The sequence below is a fragment of the Monomorium pharaonis genome, chromosome 2 (genome assembly GCF_013373865.1).
Source record: "Monomorium pharaonis isolate MP-MQ-018 chromosome 2, ASM1337386v2, whole genome shotgun sequence".
Taxonomy (NCBI): domain Eukaryota; kingdom Metazoa; phylum Arthropoda; class Insecta; order Hymenoptera; family Formicidae; genus Monomorium; species Monomorium pharaonis.
Genome location: NC_050468.1, coordinates 14,187,574 through 14,207,621, shown reverse-complemented (window position 1 = coordinate 14,207,621; position 20,048 = coordinate 14,187,574). Strand labels below are relative to the sequence as shown.

The window sequence follows — 20,048 nt, the reverse complement described above, 5'->3', positions numbered from 1 at the left end:
GATACCCAGTACCTCTATTTCAGATATAAATCAAAGTGAATGACTTTCACGTAATTCAATTCTTCCAAATTCATTAAAAATTTGAAATCCAGTTCTTATTGTGCATGACTAAGAATATAAAATATGAAAAGTCATGTTGCTATTTTTTTCTCATTTATTAATTCGACTATTATTCTCGACAGATTAATCTTCACAATAAATATTTTGCTAAAATTCTATTCAACTAGCTAACAAATATTGATAAACGCCTACGACTGCCTCTCTTAAGTTTTCTTGATTTACTAATGTGCGATTATACGTCAACATTATAGATGTACATTATTCGTAGAAAATCTTTCAACTGGTTTCATTGATAGTAATATGATGTTTATCAATTATAGTTATAATTTCTAATTCTTTATTTTTATTTATTTATTTTTAACATAGAGTTTTTTAAGCACAAATATACACAAAAACAATTTTATAAAAATTACAATAGTAAATAGTAAGTGCAAATCAAGAAAGTAATTCTAAACATTTTTACTGTTTTTCATCAAATTATCATTATATTTACACTACTTATGGTATAATTCTCTGGAAGTTCTTTTTTAATCCGTGACTACCATCATACATAGTAATTTTTACTATGAAATTTTCTGCGGGCAGTTTCGCTAAATATCTTTAATATAAATTTTTAATATTTTAATTACTTCTGTTTAATCATTTTAATATTAATCATACTGTCGCTCATCAATTTATTGATTAGCATTACTGATTAGCAATTATCAGAAATAATATTGATTCGTCACGGTAATAATGTCATCATAACTCCAATGGAAATAGTTATTAAATTCTATTTGATAAAGATTATTTATAACTTGTTAGTGTTACTTAATGTTCTTCTGATGACTATGCTCAAAATATATCTATTCAGATTGTATTTTGAACTTTGTATTAAATTTGCCTCGCGAGGTCAAACTGTCAATTCAGAAGATAAACGTTTGGTCGGACATATTGTCAGACAATGTCCTATCAACATTCTTCTGTTTTCGTCTTTCACGGGCTCATAATAAAGTAGCAATGTTGCATCAGCGATCATATAATACGCTTGGTAGGGTGATCTATATATAGATATATAATTCAACTCATGCGCAACGCGTAATCCGGAAGAAGCGAATATTTAGTCGCGTCGACGGCACGCACTTCGTTGATGATTAACTATCAAATTGTGAACGCGATAACGCGATAAGTCAACCCAGACAGTTATCTTTGCGACGTGTATAAGGTCCGCGCTTTGGACCAGTTTCTCGTAGTATCGTGAAGCGCATCAACCGATCGAGATGCAAACTGTACACTTGTGTTCGTCGCAGTAAAGCTTTTGTGTTGTTATATGATATCGTTCTTGACCCTCTACGGGATTTTCAAGAAATTGAATCTCTAGAAACAAGAAAAAGAAATATTATGTCGGAGATAAAAGTATTGGACGGCGGTTTTTCCACGCAATTATCTACCCACGTGGGTGAGAAGATCGATGGTGATCCTTTGTGGACCTCACGTTTTCTTGTAACGAAACCGAGGGCCATCTTCGCTACTCATTTGGACTTTTTACGTGCCGGTGCCGATATCATCGAGACGAACACGTACCAAGCGACTATCGACGGTTTTGTAAAATATCTGAGTTTCACCGAGGAAGAGAGTCTCGAGATTATTCGTAAAGCCGTAGATTACGCTAAGGACGCCGTGAATGTTTACAGTAAAGAAATAGAAGGTGATGAAAATGTAAAGAACCGAAGACCACTGATCGCGGGATCTATCGGACCTTACGGTGCTTGCTTGCACGATGGTTCGGAGTATACTGGTTCATACTGTATTAACGTAACACGAGAATTTTTGATCGATTGGCATAGGCCTCGCATACGCGCACTGCTAGAGAAGGAGGTTGATCTATTGGCGATAGAAACAATACCTTGCGCCCGCGAAGCTGAGGCTACAATCGATCTACTCAAGGAGTTTCCGAATGCACGGGCATGGCTGACATTTTCCTGTAGAAATGACGGAAAGAGCTTAGCAGACGGCAGCAATTTTGAGGAGACTGCCGTGAGATGTTACAAAAATGCGCTGCCTGGACAAATATTAGCGATCGGCGTTAATTGCATTGCTCCACAATTCGTTACTACTCTGCTGCAAAATATCAATAAGGACAAGTCGAAGGATTTCATACCGTTGGTGGTATATCCTAATAGCGGAGAAAAATATATAGTATCTGAAGGATGGAAGAAGGAAGGGGAAGCCCCCTCTTTGCACGAGTTTATTGACGAATGGCTAGATCTTGGTGTTCGCTACATCGGTGGATGTTGTAGGACATATGCTGCGGATATCAAACGAATAAGATCTAAAGTAGATCAACGGCGGGCATAAACATGTATAAATTAAATGACTATTGGAAAGGATAACTTCATATTTTTATAATAATAAATTTATATTAAACGCTTGGATAAACGTAAAATACATACACAAGATGTCAAATAAATAACGCATTTAAATTTTATTTTTGCAAATCTCTAAATAAATATGTATATATATGTGCTGTCCAATATTATGTTGTGTTACTACGCAATTCTATATTTAAATCAATTAAATCAATTAATTGATTGAATAGAAACAATGGGAGAAGTAATTAAAATTTAGGATCTATCTCATCTGTAATTCTGATGGAATACGGCACGTCATGTATTGTTGTATTACTACGAAAATGACCACGTCGATTAATAACATCTGTAACTAAATTCTGCTTGTACGTCATCCATCTAAAATGAAAGACGAAGGGAATGAATTTCTATAAATTATTAAGTAAATCAATGATTAAGAGGTATCTGAAACGATAGTTGCGTTTAATGTAATTTACTTTCGATTTAGAAGAAATTCATTAAACAGCTGTTTCTTTGTTGGATACTTTGAGTTCATAAACTGTTTTACACGACCCCAGATATTGGCACGGTTGTGTTCAAGCAACCAATATCGTGGAATAAGAAAACATCGAACCGGAGTAATTGCTACGATTCTTCGATGAAGCATTTTCTCTCCTAATTGATTAAATATCGATTTATTACAACACATTAGAGAACAAAAAAAGTAACGGAAAAAAGTAACATTTTTAGTAATACGTGTTTTTCTCACCTAAACCAAAACACGCACCCCGGGTAAAAGTGCATATTTGCATGAATATAGTGCGAACATCACTCGGATAATTTAATTGAGATGTGACGGATGGTTCTTGCATTAATATTGCCGCAATATCAGTAATTTCATGCCATCCTTTAACCTTAATTTTACAAAATTTATTAGCATACGCAAATCTATTAATCGTCTTAAATCACACAAATAAATAAAAAATAAATAAAATAAATAAAACTGAATCTAAACATATTCCACTTCAGTTTGGCTAATAAGTAAATTTCAATAACTTACTTGACTAATTTAGAACGTCATAAATTTACATTGTGACATAAGTCGACGTAATTCTATTTTGAAAATATAATAACTTAATAATAAGAAAAAGTGTACTACGAATACTCACGACGTCCAAAAGTGTGGTGGTTACGATACTTGATCTATCGACTTCGTCTTGCGTTTCAACAGATCTCTGCAATAATATAATGAAATAAGTAAATAAACATGTTCTTTTTGTTTTACTAATTTTTGGTACAACCCGTGTGGAAATTCATCTAGGCATGCCCTATTTAATATTGGCCCCATACGGGCGTTACTTAAGCATCTAAAATAAAGGCTTTTCGGATTGAAACCTACTCAGGACCTATTTAGGATATTTGAACTTGAGCTTGCCTGAATTGGGCCTGGTTTAAATTTACAATTTTTTCCCCAAGACTCACAGTTAAGTTTGCCCGGTTACAGCTCGTATATGACCAAGTTTGAATTAGATGTTTTCTCCAAAACAGTTATATTTAGGTTTGCCTAGTTATAACTTTTTTTCTCAATTCTTATATTTTAATTATTTTAATATATTAATTGTATTAGACTTAAATATTTCAAAGTAACATACCGTTTTTCATGTCTGATAGACTGAAGTAATTAGCTAATACATTATTTATAAAATCTATTATTTTATTGAGTTTGTTGTCTTCTATGTTTGGCTTTTAAATAGATCGTAAAGAAAAACAAAAGTTTGAAATAGAATATTAATTGCAAATAATCGATATCAGATTCGTAATATATATTTTTGTAAGATTTTTAAAAAATACCATTTCTGTATTACAAATACTGATATCTATTTCGATTGATTAAACGATACGATTATATGTATAATACATAATGCATAAAATATAATAAATAATTGATATATTTTAAAATTGTTGTTTTTATTTATTTATTAAATATAATAAATTGGGCAATAATATATCCTGTAATTTTGGCCCAATTTATTTTACATATATAAGCCCAATTAAATATAATTAACCATCTAATTAACCATTTGAACGCTTCAAAGTATTAGTGCTAAATAGATTGCAATTTCCATCAAATTATTAAGGTTATGGAAAAAGATAAATTTAACAATGAAATTAATAGATAAAGAAATTAATGCTATTTATTTTTAATATATTTTGCAAAATTTAACTGCTTTTATAAATAATATAATTGCGTCAGTTTATAACATATATAGTACAGGGAAATTAGACTCAGAAACCACTGTTTCGAGAAAAAATTGTAAGAGGCACTTTTATTGCAGATTCTTAATCATACAAACATATTAAACAAAAATTCAACTCGGAAAAAGTTGGGAATTATTGTGTAAACAATGAAAGAAAGTGAAAATTTTCGTTTTTTGGCAATAAAAAAAATTTATTACTGTTAGCAAAAAAACAAAAAATGTAAGCTTATAGGTATTAAAAATATCTATTAAATGAGCCGTCGAACGTTCCAATTGGTTTATTTTTTAAGGAGAAAAAAATTAAAAACTGCTAAAATTTACCTTTTTTTAAATTGTTAATAAATAATTAATAACTAATGGCAAATTCTTGTAATAGGGCTTAAATAGTAGCGGATACTATTCTCTAGAAGTCTTGAAAATTTTAGCCCAAAACATTCATAACTTTTGACACAAAGCGATTTGTTATTTTAATTATTTAATTTTTAATTAACTAATTATTGTTTATACAAACTTTTTCCGAGTTGAATTTTTGTTTAATATTTTGTATGATTTTTCCAGAATACGGAATCTGCCAATAAAAGTGCCTCTTGCAATTTTTTCTAGAAAGTCTAATTTTAATTTTAATGTTACTAATAAGTATATATAGAAATACAAAGTTACCAATATCATAAGTCAATTGGCTCAGTAGATAGAGTACAAGTTTGTAATCCTAAGGGGTCCCTGGTTCAAAATAGCAGTTGCGCAAGTTTTTAATTTTATAAATATTTAGAAATAATTTTAGAAATAAAGATAAAATTAAATAAACTAAAAAAAAAAAAGAAAAAAATAAAAAAAGAAAAGAAATAAAAAAATAAAAGAAAAGAAAATAAAAAAAAAAATAAATAAAATAATAAATAAATAAAATAAAATAAAATAAAATAAAATAAATAAAATAAATAAAATAAAATAAATAAATAAAAATAAATAAAATAAATAAATAAAAAAAAATAAATAAATAAAATAAAATAAATAAAATAAATAAATAAAATAAATCAATAAAATAAAATAAAATAAATAAAATAAAATAAAATAAATAAATAAATAAAATAAACATAAATAACATAAAATCCACTAAATCCAATCAATCACATCCACTACATCCCCTACATCCACTACAATAAACTCCCTAACATAAATAACCATAACCCTAAACTAAAACCAATACACTAAATACAATCAAATAATAAAATAAAATAAATCACTAAAATAACTCACAGCATCACCTAGACTAAAAAGACAATCACCTCCACTAACATACATCCACTACAAATCCCCATACCCTAAATCACCATCCAATCACCTACCCTTAAATTACACATTACAATTCCACACTTAAAGTCCACCTTCTTAACATTCACTTAAAATGCACATTCCCCCTTACACCTTCCACTTCCTTCCCATTCCACTTACCCTTAACATTAAACTTAATTACCACTTCCACTTCACATTCAACATTACAATAAATTAAACATTACATTAAATTACACTTCCCATTAAAATACAATTAAATTAAATTCCCCACTTCCCATTCAACTTCACATTACAATTAACTTACAATTAAAATTCAGCTTCCCCTTCCACTTACACCTTCCATTCCTCCTCACAACTTCAAACTTACAATTAAAACATTACACTTACCCCTTCACTTCCCCTTACACTTCCCCTTAAATTAAAATTTCAAATTAAATTAAAAGAAAATTACAATTAAAATTAAAATTCACCTTAAAATTCCCCTTCACTTCAATTCCCATTCACTTCAACATTCCCCTTCACCTTACCTCCCTTACACCCTTAAATTACAATTCAAATTCCCATTCCCCTCCCTTTCATTACACTTAAATAAAATTAAAATTAAATTAACATTAATTCAAATTACAATAAAATTAAATTAAACTGACAATTAAATACAATTAACACTACCAACTTAAAATAAACTTAAAATTAAATTCATTACCATTCCATGAACCTTAACCATTAATTAAATTAAATTCCAACTTCCCCATTCAACTTCACCTTAAAATAACATTCCACATAAATTAACATAAAATTTCATTTAAACTTTCCTTTAAAGCTTTCCTCCCCTCATACACCTCAAATTTCCACACTTTCCATTTCACATACCATAACCATTTCTTTCCTTTAATTTAATTTAATTTAATTTAATTTAAATTTAAATAGAATAGAATAGAATAGAATAAAATAAAATAAAATAATTAATAAAAATTTGTCCTAAATTCAGTATGTACTGTTGATAAAAATAATTTTAAAAAAATGAAATTTTTATTTTCTTATAATACTAAACAATTTTAGTTTGGCTCAAGCTAAATTTTTGTATTGGCCCAAGTTTGAAAACCAATGTAGGCCCTAAATTAAAAAGCGGGACAAATCGATATTAGACTAAGGTAGGCATCCTAACTTGGGCCTTAATAAAAGTAAAGAAACCTAACTTGGCCCTGATTACAACTTAGGTAGAATTTCCACACGGGAATCAGTATAAAATATCTTTGCAATAACGACTACTATAAAAGAGTTGTTTTATATGCAATCATTGCAGCAATTCACAAATAAGTTGCAATTATGATAAACATAATGTTTTGTGCATTTTTGTGCGACAAGTGTAAATTATGTTCACCGTATTACAAAAATTACAATAATGCAGTATATTTTAAAATTTAATAATAATTTAAAATATTTTCTTAATATTAAAAATTAAATATGCAATATGTTTACATAAATGCAATGGTGGAAGAAGCACAAGCGCAAAAAAAAAGTAAAATTTTTATTAAAACTAAAGAAACAATAAGAGAATATATAGAAAAATAAGAATTTTTTCTCGAATCGTACTAGAATGGATTTGTTAAATTGATTCGATTCAAGCTCGTCAGGTTCTATAATTTTTTTCGATTTTCTTCTTGGTTGTGGACCCAAAGTTTCAGAATCATATAATTCGTACTGCATTCCATGGTAGGAAGGACGCTCTCGAATGAGCATATGCTCAATAAGGCGACATTTACCACTTAGAATAAAATGTACGTAATTCACCAGACCTCTTCCATCGCCTAATAAAACCTTTTAAATTAATTAATATTTTTTATATATTTTATTGTTAGTTATTTCTTAAGAAATCTTTGAAAATATCGAATAATACTACTTTACAAAATAATGTTTTTTTTATAATTATTTTAAACCAAATAAAGTGTTTCTTATAGATGCTTTTTAGATGCTGAAAACGATACCAGATTTTACGTTAAATTTTAGAAATAATTAAGGTTTAGTACATAAAAAATAAAATTTTAACGATAATTAAAATTTTTTGCAAAAAACTTTAGTATTATCTCAAAATTGTGATAAAAAATTATGAATATATTATTGTTCATTTCTTATCTCAAGGAGAACTAACAAATAAAAGACATTTATTAGATGTCACACAGTTTATTTTCAAACTTATTCTCTCCTCCAAATTATAACTTATTTTTTTCAACATCATTTAGTCAATAAACATTTTAAAACATTCAAAAAAATGAGAAAAAAGCATTATCGACTTTATCAAGTCAAAATCGCTATCTTTTCCGAGAAACAATTCAACACATGCCTTATAAATAAAAAAATATGTAAAAAGTGGTTATTTTTAATAAATAACAAATTTATAAAAAAAGGTTACAAATTATTTTATACGTCTATAATATTTACATTTAGTAAAATCTGTCACAATAAATTACACTATATATGTATTAATAACTACCAACTATAAATTAAAAGTATATATGTCCTTATCGTTATAGACTTGTAGACGAAAAATTTGCTATTTTGACAAAATTTTGTATTTAAATCTTTTATAATATGAAAAAATAAATGATTAAAATAAAAAAAATGTATTTTGTAGAAGATGTACGATATATTCATACCATCTGATTACACAACTTCGAGATAACGTTAATCTTTTTTACAAAAACATTTTAAATATTACAAAAAGTTATTTTTATACATAAAATGTTAATTATTTCAGAAACCTGATATGTTGGTAAAATTTAATTTTCGCTACTGTACGCACCGAAAGTGGTCCTTTTTTTACTTATCACTTAACACTCAAGAACCAATATTTCGACACAGGTAACGGAAAATATTGTGTGCAACATGTACGGATAGATTTTTGAAATGTCGTAAACGATATCATAATAGATATTTGTGCAACTAATGCAGTGAGTCGGCTAATTGCTTGCTCGTGCCTTGCCTACGGTGTACGTCCATATCCCGCACTTACGGACAATTAGCCGACTCACTGCATTAGTTGCACGAATATCTATTATATCATTCGCGACATTTCAAAAATCTATAAGAAACACTTTATCTAGTTCAGAATAAGTTTTTGCTGTATACCAGTTAATCGAAGTCTTATCATTAAAACGATTAAGCGCTACCAAGTCATTTACCTCATTAGGCTTAAAGTCCTTCAGTTTACTTAAAATGCAACACTCTCGTACTGTTTTTTCGTCCCACCATTTAAAATAATTAAAATGAACCAACGCATCGCGAAGAACGTCCCATTTCTTCGTCAAACTATCGCGCAAAATGTTATCGAAATCGTCCCGAGTAATTAAGAGCAAATCAGTCGATGCTAAGTGATATTCATGAAAAATGTAGTATAAATTTTGATTAAAGATATTAGTATATTATTTTTTATAAGTTCTACTAACTTTTAGTGATTATCGTTGACGTTCTCGGTATCGTGTGCAATAATGCAATTTCACCAAACATGTCTCCTGAGTGCATAATCCCTACATTTACAATTTTCTCATCACCTAAGAAAATATTAAATAATTCTTCACAATTAAGCTAAATAATTCAAGTTAAATAATTTTTGGTAAAAATAATTTTTTTTTCAGATACATAAAAATTATCTCAAAAAATTAAGGAGACATACGTCTAGACGAAGTCTAATTTTTGCGAATTTTTTGTGGAAAATAAGATAAAATAAAGACGTCATGTTTATTCTAAAGATTGTACTTTTCTATAATTGACAATTAAATTTTATTATAAAAAAACGTCACTATTTAAATTATATTTTCAAAATACGTGACCATTACATTTAGAAAACGGTTGACCGAAGCAATCTGCAATTTACAAAATTTTTTAAAATTGATGTTTTATGTAATTTGTTTACAATTAATTCTTTATTGCAACAACTTTATTGCAAAACAAAGTTTACAATAAAAAGTTATGTTGACCACTTGTTATTTTGTTCTAAGTCTTATATGTTTCAACTTCATAAAGCTTATGTCATTTTACTTCCTAATATGTTCTATGGAAAAAAGTGGTTACTGTAAATGCTGGTTTTAGAAACATAATTTACAAAAATTTAAATAGAAGGAGAAGCGCTTTACATTATTTTTTTTAATTTAAATATTAAATAAAAAAGTATAATTATTACATAAAAAATAAATAATTTTGTTGTTTTTTTACAAAAAATTCACAAAATTAGTTCTTGTTTTAATCTGTTCAGGATGTTTTTCTTAATTTGTCAAAAAGAAAAAATATTAATAATGTGATATCAAATCGACAATAAGAAAAAATCGACACGATTATCAGACATTATGAACTAAACAATAAATGCTAATATACCTCTGTTTCGTATATGAAACATCATGAATGTTCTTTATGCATAGATGTTACTAACTTAAAATTATCAAGATAAAAATAAAATAAATTATATGTAAATATACATTGTAATAATTTATATACATATAAAGATAAGTTAAAATTATTTCTTTATCTAAATAATTATCTAGATAACTTTATAAATAACACTATATGTAATATCCAACATAGAAAGTTTTTAATTTGTCAAAAAGCAAAATATTTTGTATCCAAAATTCTGTAAAAATTTGTATTATTTTGTCTCACCTGTTAATTCATCAATTGTTACTTGCGATACATTGACTTCGCCATTCATAATAAAATAAAGATTTTCTGCTCTACGACCCTGACGAACGATCACCCGATCAGCCGGTAAATATTGATAAATGCACACAGCTGCCAGATTTTCTTTCAGATCTTGCGGTTGCTTCGTGAATGCGTGAAACTTTGTGATAAGATCGTATATATATGCTTTATCCGCCGAAGATCTTTCAGACGGTTTTATTAATAATATTGATCGATCCTTAAAGCAGCGATACATTGTTTTTTTATACATAACAAAACTATATTTCTCTATTTTTGTGAATCAGGTTTTCTACGCACATGCACATGCTGCGTCAAATACCTTTAATGTGAGCAACTTTTTTTCGATTTTATGCTTCTTTTGAGCCAGTCTAATATTAATCGTTACATCGTCGCTAATTTCCTCGATTACTGGTTCTTCTACCATCCATTCCATATATTGCAAAACGCGCCGTACGGCCGATCGAAACAAATAACGACCTTTTAATCTATCGGGCTAAATAAAAATAATTATAATCCTCCTTTTCTCTGTATTTCTAATTAATTTATAATATGTAATTAGAAGATTCAAAATCTTTTAAACAAGAATATATATTTCTTTACTAAATTAGTATAACAATTAATTTATCCTATCTTTAAAAAGGCATGTAATGAAAGGCCTCTTTTCCGCGATGCTGATTGGTTCTCTCGCTGCCTTCTCTACAATAAAGATTTAAGCTTTACGTAAGAAATTGATAAATCGCAATTAAGTATTCTTATAAAAATCGGCTGTGGTTGGTCAGTTTCATATGGCTATATAGTTTAAATCTTCATTGTAGACTAGGAGTAACTGTCATTACGATTGAACTTTGACAGCTGTCAAATTTGTATAGATGCAGGTTATCTATATAATTATCATTGTAGTTTATTTCCAAAAAGTAAAAAGTTAAATAGCGCGCGTCTGTAGTGTCTACTATGTATAAAAAATTAATAAATATCAAAACTTAATTATAATCGCGATATCTTTTTTACATTAATAAAAATTATAATATACAAATTTTGCTTAAAAAATAAAAAATGTAAATATTTTATATTTAAAAATATTAATATTTTAATGACTATTAATTAAAATATAGGCAATTTAATCTTTATCTTCATATTTAATATTTTCATCAATCAAATATTTAGTTTATTATTAATGACTATTTATACTTCTTACCCTAATCAGAGTCTTCCTTGGTAATAATTTATATGCGAGCGATTGACGCAAAGAACTTCTTCTTGCCTTGTACAAAGACATTGCGATAGAATAATATGAAATTTACAATTTTATCCGTAAATTTTTAATACTAAATTCCTTATTTTTGTAAGTATGCAAGGTATTAATAACTGTCAGACACTAACACTTAAATGCTAAGTAAGTGAATTGTTTGATCGATCACTGATATTGTATCGAAGAAACTGCACAGTTATGGCGCCAACGTAGCCATTAATATAACTTGATACATTTCAAAATTTATTAATAGTAAAATTAAAGTTACTTCAATCAACTTGAATTAAATTTCAATAATTTGAACTTAAATTTCAGTATTTTAAATTAAAAAAGTGGAGACCCGCATTATTATTGGCTGCGTTTAGCAGAAAAAGCAGCTTTGTAACTGTTGTAAAATTCTTCAACACGATTGGTTCTTGCTCTTAATTCCTGTTAGATCTAAACGTATAAACCAGTCGTGTTGAAGAATTTTACAACAGTTGCAAAGCTGCTTTTTCTGCTGAACGCAGCCATTGGCTCACAATAATCGGCGCGACTTCGTCGAGAGTTTGTGAGTTTATGAACGCCGTCGAAACGGTCGAGAACCTTAACCTTTTGCTAGTGTTCCACAGTGGCGCAGTTTACACTTTATAGTGTTCTTATACGTTCTTGCAATTTGAGGATTTCTGACGCATTGTCATTTTTAAATTGTTTTCTTGGTGTGATTTTTACCGTGACTTCAAAATCATAAAATGGTAATAATTTTAACGATATTTTTTTGGAGAATATATTGTACTCATTTTATTTATCAATTTTAAGACTATTTCGTACGATCATTATGTATGAGACAGGTTATGTTGACAATGACAGTTGATTTTAATTGCTATTCTACTATGGATTTTCTTGTATCGTAGATTGTCATTTACTCACAAAGTAATAAAAAGTAATAAATTTGTGTTCTGTTTTGTAAAAATATTTCATTGCATACAGTTTTTAAGCCAATTCTTGTCTACTGTCGTGTAAAATAATGGGAAAAAATGGACTTGACACAAAGTTTTATCTCTATTGCATTTATTACAATTTTAGAGTTTCGGTTTGCCATCAATCATACCCAAGCCTGTTATACCCGAGCAATTCGACATTAAAAATGGAACTACCAACTATGGCCTATCTAATCCTATGGTATCAGGGTATGAAAATTTAATTAAATTCAGAAGCATTTAAGTTATGAGAATTAGCTAATTTGCCATCAGAATAATTAATTTAAGCCAAAATTAACTATGTTTATTAATTACAAATTTTTGAAATTTAATTTTAAAAGTGTTACTTTATTTGTTTAGCTTGTCAGCAACCAGACAGAGCATTGGTTATGCACATCCCTTGGAAGCTTCAGAAAGAAATGTAAAACTTATTGTGTATTCTATTAAGAGGAACACTATTTTTAAACAGCAAACTATAAATTACATGTATGTTTCAGTACAAAAAGAATCAGGAGCGCATGAATATGACTTTACTTAGGAACACACAAGGATTACATGCACCATTGCGCATAGCAATGGAATTAAAAGCTACCGAGAAGATCGGAAGACTTCCATTTCTGCCGTCATCTAATGTTATGCGAGATGTTTTGCTTGCGCAAGATCAAGATATACGGTATTTATAACAATTAGTTCTGCACTGATAAATAAATAAAAATATATGTCCACAATTTTTATTTGTTTATATTGTTTATATTGTTTTTACAGATTTGAAGATATCTTCAATACGTCTGAATTCAGAGAACAGATGGGACAACCACATGCCGTCGTAGAAAATCATCTTGGAATATTATAAAGTTTATCTTGCAAAACTTTTGTCTTAATGAAAAAATAAAGATTTATAAACTTAATCATAATCATTAATAAATTAATTCTTTAGCATTTTTGAAAATTAAGTATATTATAATGTTTCTTTTTATTGATGTTTTAATAACAAATTTAAATGCGAATGTAAACATTTAATTTAACATTACATGTATTTGATAAAAATATCCATATATTTATCATTAAAAATCAATTTGATAAATATATAAATGACAAAAAATCTTTTTGAAAATAATTTGCATCCAATAGATTTTTAAATTAATTGTGTGCATTGTGCAAATAGCCACATATACTTCAAAGTGTTTGACAATGGATGAAAGAAAATTTAAAATGTGATTCTAGATAATAAAAGAAAAATAAAATGCTTTTATTTTTCTGTCGATCATTGTATTACATAATTTCGATTATAATTCTTATTCATCAATAAATACACGGGTGACTAAATGTACATACAAGTATAAATTTGTTGTATGTACAGTTACATTATCAAATAAAAAGTTGTACTGATTATTGTACGTTATTATTAGTTGTTAATTTTGCTTTGATATTAACTTGATTAATATCTAATAATTTAATCTAACTTATGATAAAATATAAAGTTTAAAGCTCAAACTTTAAAATTCTAATTATAAAGATTATCAAAATTACATCTTTTACAATGATTAAAATTTAAAAAATAACTAAGAATATAACAAATATAATTAAATAATAATTTAAATATTCACCAAGTTTAATTTATTACAAATAGGATTACATAAAATGGAGTCACATGAGCCCATCGTTAATTGCCAAAATATTGTCAACATGTTGGATAATCTCTATAGATATTTTATGATTTTTAATGACTTCTATATTTAGATTTATTATTAAAAATAAATTATATTTATATATAGTGACTAATCTTAACCTATTCTTATGTACAACCAGAGCTGCATTCCGATATTACTGCCAGAAAAATCTATAGTATAGGTAACGGAAACTACCCAGCGAGAAACGATAATGAATTCGACATCAATTCGACGTCGAATCGACATCAAAATGATGATTTCGATGTCGATTCGATGTACTATTTCTCACTGGGTATAGATTTTTAGTACTGACAGTAATATCGGAACATGGCCCAGAGAGGAACCTGAGAGCGGTCATCGCGTCGTTTTAGGTGTTTTCATCCATCAGCGTCTCTATGTGCACATTGAACTATGTAGTTAAATATCTATGAATCCCGTAGGTAATGTGCTTGAGTTTTTGGGTCTCTTCTATGATACGTCCACGTTTATTTGGTTCTGTTTCATGCTATATCCGTAAATTTTACAATTATATGCATTCATATTTTAAATCTGTTTTATGCAAATGTGCATAATCGTGTTCTATAAATATGCATTACCACATATACATGATATAAATTCAATTAATTAATTTGATAAAAATTCACTCACCGATTGCTGTCGCTGCTCCTGCTCGATGCTGCTGCTGCTACTGCTACATTCCTTTTCTGGAATACCGAGTTGCTCCATGGATGCCGCTTTCTGCTGATATCATATCGATCCTGCTATTCTCGAACCGCACATTAATAACGATTGCCCGATACTTTATTCAGCACTCCCGATATTACCGATAATATATCACACACGAGTAAAACGTAAACCGCGCGCGAGAATTTTACTTGGCGCGACCGTTACATTTGAAAAAATACGTGAAAAGGACGGCTCGTCTGTTAGCGCGACAGCATTCTCAAAACCACTCAACACCGTACCTGCGCACAAATAAATACGCGAACACGCACGGAGTCAACAGAACATCCGATGCGTCCGACCGGCGCTAGAGCGCGGAGCAACATGGCGGCGGCAGCGACGTACGTGACTCGGCGCTACTCGGCGCAGGCACGGCGAGTCAACCGCCTAGCAACGCCGAGTGACGCCGAGTCTGCCTGCCAGCAGTCACGTACGCCACTCCAGCGCCGGTCGGACGCTCTGTCGACTCCGTGCGTGTCTCGCGTTCAGAATTCATTGTCCACTTTCGTGCCATGTTGATTTTCGCCGCCAATCAGACGAGCCGTCCTTTTCACCTATTTTTTCAAATGTAACGGTCGCGCCTAGTGAAATTCTCGCGCGCGGTTTACGTTTTATTCGTGTGTGATATATTATCCGTAATATTGGGAGTGCCGAATAAAGTATCGGGCGATCGTTATTAATGTGCGGTTCGAGAATAGCAGGATGTCAGCAGAAACCGGCATTCATGGAGCGACTCGCGGTATTCCGGAAAAGGAATGTAGCAGTAGCAGCAACATCAGCAGCAGGAGCAGCGACAGCAATCGGTGAGTGAATTTTTATCAAATCAATTATTTGAATTTATATCATGTATGTATAATGTGATATTGCACATTTATAGAACACGATTATGCACAGTTGCATAAAACAGATTTAAAATATGAATGCATATAATTGTAAAATTTACGGGTATAGCATGAAACAGAACCAAATTTTAATAAACGTGGACATAGCGTAGAAGAGACTCAAAAAGTCATGCAAATTACCGGGATTCATAGATATTTGACTACATATTCCAATGTGCACATAGAGGCGCTGATGGTTGAAAACACTTTAAAACGACGCGATGACCGCTCTCAGGAATCTCAGGTTCCTCTCTGGTACAACACATACAAACAATACATGCTGCCAATACTGCCAAGCAAGAAATCAAAACTCTCGTTTATTCTACTCTTTCTACTTATGTTATCTGCTTCCGCTGCCTGCTATGGGCACGAAAATTAGCCCGGTCATGCAGCGTACGCAAACACGTAGAGAAGCATGTGTTTAGATTTGTTTCTGCAGACTTCTATCACTTGCTATTTTGTAAGGTATATATGATATTCATTATTGAGTAACAAATTTCAATTAAAGTTATATTACTCTGATGTTTGCTGATATACTTTTTAAATAATGTAAAAATTAAATTTACTATGTTTAAATAGATATGTATATAAAGTCGTGGCTTTGTAAATACATCAAATTTAGAAAAGAATGTCTATATGAGCCAAAACATTGTGCAACTTAATAATTAAAATAATTATTACAATAAAAAATGAAACAAATATAGATTTTAAAAGTTAATGTCATGCAATAAAACTTATGAGTTTTTTATTATAATTTTATTGTATGACATCAACTTTTGAAATGTGATTTATTTCATATTTTATCATAATTAATCATTTTAATACAAACTTGCGCATCACAATTTGTGTTTTGGCTCACAAGCATTTTTTACTGAATTTTGATAAATTTACCATGTTTCATGGCATCTTAACATGTATATATTATACAGTTGAAAATACTGATTAATATTTCTTTATAAACTAATATTTTAATATTAATATGAAACAAATATTAACAATACAAATAAAACATGACTAATACCTGAAAAAAAGATATATGATACAACTAAATATTACCATTCTAAGTACTGTCTTCTAATTAAAATATCCTTGTAAACACACACACACACACACACACACACACACACACACACACACACACACATACACACACACCATCATACACAAGGTGTTATATTTAAAAAATAATGAAATTAGGAAGATGAGTTTTAAACATCTCAAAAATTACGAAATCATTGATTAATTTATATAAGGAAAAGTTGATCGGTATTCTCACCTATATAACATGCATCAAGATCAAGATTATTAGGAGCGATGTCTCCTAATATCTATTAAAAAATATCCAAGTGACTTTGACACGTGATATCGAAACAGATCTACCGTGACTCGCTAACTAGTTACTGTTAGCGATAATGATGAAGAACAGTTACGTGAAGGTCCTGGACGGTGGCTTCTCTGGACAGTTGTCACGTCATGTAGGTACCAAGATCGATGGTGATCCGTTATGGACAGCACGATTCCTCAAAACCGATGTGAACGCTATATACGCTACGCACTTGGACTTCTTGCGCTCTGGTGCCGATATTATCGAAACCAACACCTATCAAGCGTCCGTACCTGGCATGATGAGATATTTGAATATAAGTGAACGCGAAAGTCTGAATTTACTCAACACGGCCGTGAGCTTGGCCAAAAGAGCTGTGGAGGAGTATGCCCGAGAAGAGCGCATCTCCTCTGACCAGAGACCTCTGGTCGCTGGGTCCTGCGGTCCTTACGGTGCTTACTTGCACAACGCATCTGAATATACTGGCTCCTATGGGAAAAATATGTCCCAACAAGAACTGATCGACTGGCACAGACCACGCGTTAAGACACTACTGGACGCCGGTGTTGATCTGTTGGCTCTAGAAACTATACCCTGTGTCAAAGAAGCAGAAGCCCTTCTGGAGTTACTGAAGGAGTACCCGCACGCTCGTGCGTGGCTCTCATTTTCATGTCGAGATGATAAATTTATATCGGACGGCAGTGTATTTCAGGAAGTGGCTACACGCTGTTATCACACCTTGCCATCGCAAATTATTGCAATCGGCGTGAACTGCATCGATCCGAAGTACGTAACTCCCTTGCTGAAGGGTATCAATGTGAACATGTCGTCGGAGCAAGATTTCATTCCTCTGGTGGTGTATCCCAATAGAGGCGGCAGCTATTCAGCAACTGGCGAATGGACCGCGGTTCCAGATGATCATTCTCTGAATCTACCTATATCAGAATGGTTGGACCTGGGGATTCGTTACATCGGCGGATGCTGCAAGATTTTTGCGGAAGACATTCAGACAATTAGATCAGAAGTGATTCGATGTCAAGCAAACATTGTCTTATAAGCTTCATTATCAGTGATTTCCAAATGGTTTTTACATTACGGATATTACATATATATACATTAGTTAAAATCATTGAAGACAGACTACTTATCTTTACTCAGATAACAACATGTCTGTATTGTTGCTAACGTATTGTTTGCAGTCAAAGTTGCAGTCAAACATTACTCAGCAACTCCGCATTTGTTGGCAATTGATGCCTTTACGATATGAAAACTTTGGATAACTACTTGCTGGTAACGAATGCTGTGGTGAAACAAAACATCTGAATTAAAATTTATGCGATTGTCGTTACGTTGTTACAATAATTTATAGGATCACAATGCTCTTATATTGCTGACAACGTGAAGTAACTTTAATACTATTATCTCGTTAAACTTCTGAAAATATATGTATGTATACAATGTTGCCTTTCATGTTACTTAATATCGATATATTCGAAATTATTGAAGAAATGTATGGCAAGTTGCTATCCTTATGAACAACCACAGATTTGTGCGATTTTATTTAGACATGCTTGATTTTTTATCTGAGTAATTTTATTATTTGGATAATTTTATTTGTTAAAAGTAGTATAACATTTTTTCCCTATTATTTTTATTATTTTCCTTACGGAGAACGCATACTCTTGATAACTTTAAAAAAAAAGTATTTTTTAATATTTATTCTTTTATATACAAAGTAGTTTAACTACTGATATTACTATAAAAATGTTTACCGAGGCAAAAAACACAGTTATGAATTTACTTGAAAACTGATATTTGTGTATAATATTTCGCTATTAAGTTAATATTTTCTAGTATGTTCCGATTATTAATTATACATGTACAAGTAGATAACATATAAAGTAGGTAACATATAGTTTTGTATAAAAGAAATTGGGTTTTGTAAAAGAAATATTTTTTAATAAAAATATCATTACATATTCCTATATAAAAATCTTAATCTTTTTTTTTACAATAAATTGAAACAATCTAATTACTTAAAAATAAAACATTTTTTATTTGATTCATTTTATGTCTTGATTTTATTCTAAAAAAAGGCATATTTTAGATAATAAATGTTACCAAAATTTATATTAATTTAAGAGAAAAACGTACAGTAAGAATTATTGACGTGGGAAATCTTATTTTTTTATTCATGTTTATTCAACTATTTGAAGGTAAAATTGTCGATTGCAAATAAAAGTTTCCAAAAACTTTACGAGGGTAGTTCGAAAAGTTCTTAACCTAATACAGAGATAGCATCAAATATCAAATTGCTATAATTTTTGAGAAGTTTAATCATGCAAAAAACTGCTGACAAAATATATTTGATAAATGCGTTTATCAATTTCCTTGTTTCACTCATGTAAACAACTTTTAAAAAGATAGATATTGCAGTGATAAAACATTTTATTTTAAAAGGTTTTATAAATTGCGCTTTGAATTGATTCTACATCGTATTCACGAGATTTATGCCCATAGTCATAGTCAAACCTTATATTCAAGGTTTTCTTAAGTTTATCTTCAGATACTCTATGGATCGTTGTTTGAAAAGCATCTGAAGATAAATTAAACTTTTA

At 29.9% G+C, this 20,048-nt stretch overlaps 5 protein-coding genes across 5 annotated transcripts in view; 3 read left to right on the top strand and 2 right to left on the bottom strand.

Moving 5' to 3' along the window:
* LOC105835833 overlaps positions 1-12,016 on the bottom strand; it is a 69,871-nt gene extending 57,855 nt beyond the window's left edge. The window contains exons 1-7 of the mRNA XM_036283458.1: positions 11,820-12,016; positions 10,944-11,117; positions 10,586-10,841; positions 9,379-9,483; positions 9,115-9,299; positions 7,529-7,753; positions 3,557-3,622 (exon numbers count right to left, since the gene is read on the bottom strand). Coding sequence (XP_036139351.1) covers positions 3,557-3,622; positions 7,529-7,753; positions 9,115-9,299; positions 9,379-9,483; positions 10,586-10,841; positions 10,944-11,117; positions 11,820-11,900 — 1,092 coding nt within the window. The 5' untranslated portion in view covers positions 11,901-12,016. The remainder of the gene's footprint in view (positions 1-3,556; positions 3,623-7,528; positions 7,754-9,114; positions 9,300-9,378; positions 9,484-10,585; positions 10,842-10,943; positions 11,118-11,819) is intronic.
* Positions 452-2,525, top strand: LOC105828563 (homocysteine S-methyltransferase 2). The gene has a single exon (XM_012666944.3). The coding sequence runs from the start codon at positions 1,441-1,443 to the stop codon at positions 2,395-2,397; it is 957 nt and encodes a 318-aa protein (XP_012522398.1). The 5' UTR covers positions 452-1,440; the 3' UTR covers positions 2,398-2,525.
* LOC118644601 lies at positions 2,624-3,424 on the bottom strand. The gene is made up of 3 exons (XM_036283460.1): positions 3,157-3,424; positions 2,885-3,062; positions 2,624-2,786 (listed from the first exon to the last, which is right to left on the bottom strand). Exons 1-3 carry the CDS (start codon positions 3,257-3,259, stop codon positions 2,657-2,659), a joined length of 411 nt encoding a protein of 136 aa, XP_036139353.1. The 5' UTR covers positions 3,260-3,424; the 3' UTR covers positions 2,624-2,656.
* A 434-nt stretch (positions 12,017-12,450) lies between the features above and the next one.
* Positions 12,451-13,746, top strand: LOC105835834 (proteasome maturation protein). The gene is made up of 5 exons (XM_012679419.3): positions 12,451-12,607; positions 12,939-13,042; positions 13,193-13,253; positions 13,330-13,505; positions 13,598-13,746. The coding sequence occupies exons 1-5, from the start codon at positions 12,605-12,607 to the stop codon at positions 13,683-13,685; spliced, it is 432 nt and encodes a 143-aa protein (XP_012534873.1). The 5' UTR covers positions 12,451-12,604; the 3' UTR covers positions 13,686-13,746.
* Positions 13,747-16,345: 2,599 nt separating this feature from the next.
* LOC105835840 (homocysteine S-methyltransferase YbgG) lies at positions 16,346-19,418 on the top strand. Its single transcript, XM_012679432.3, has 2 exons — positions 16,346-16,571; positions 17,481-19,418. The coding sequence occupies exon 2, from the start codon at positions 17,519-17,521 to the stop codon at positions 18,485-18,487; it is 969 nt and encodes a 322-aa protein (XP_012534886.1). The 5' UTR covers positions 16,346-16,571; positions 17,481-17,518; the 3' UTR covers positions 18,488-19,418.
* Positions 19,419-20,048: the final 630 nt, after the last annotated feature.

What these genes read in the sequence shown, in the direction of transcription:
- LOC105828563 (XM_012666944.3), top strand. Translation starts at nt 1,441, where the DNA reads ATGTCGGAGATAAAAGTATTGGACGGCGGTTTTTCCACGCAATTATCT.
- LOC118644601 (XM_036283460.1), bottom strand. Translation starts at nt 3,259, where the DNA reads ATGCAAGAACCATCCGTCACATCTCAATTAAATTATCCGAGTGATGTT. An exon ending in GGGTGCGTGTTTTGGTTTAG is followed by an intron (nt 3,063 to 3,156) that starts GTGAGAAAAACA and finishes TTAATCAATTAG; the next exon opens with GAGAGAAAATGCTTCATCGA. An exon ending in GAATTTCTTCTAAATCGAAA is followed by an intron (nt 2,787 to 2,884) that starts GTAAATTACATT and finishes CTTTCATTTTAG; the next exon opens with ATGGATGACGTACAAGCAGA.
- LOC105835834 (XM_012679419.3), top strand. An exon ending in TCTAATCCTATGGTATCAGG is followed by an intron (nt 13,043 to 13,192) that starts GTATGAAAATTT and finishes TTATTTGTTTAG; the next exon opens with CTTGTCAGCAACCAGACAGA. An exon ending in TGGAAGCTTCAGAAAGAAAT is followed by an intron (nt 13,254 to 13,329) that starts GTAAAACTTATT and finishes TGTATGTTTCAG; the next exon opens with TACAAAAAGAATCAGGAGCG.
- LOC105835840 (XM_012679432.3), top strand. Translation starts at nt 17,519, where the DNA reads ATGATGAAGAACAGTTACGTGAAGGTCCTGGACGGTGGCTTCTCTGGA.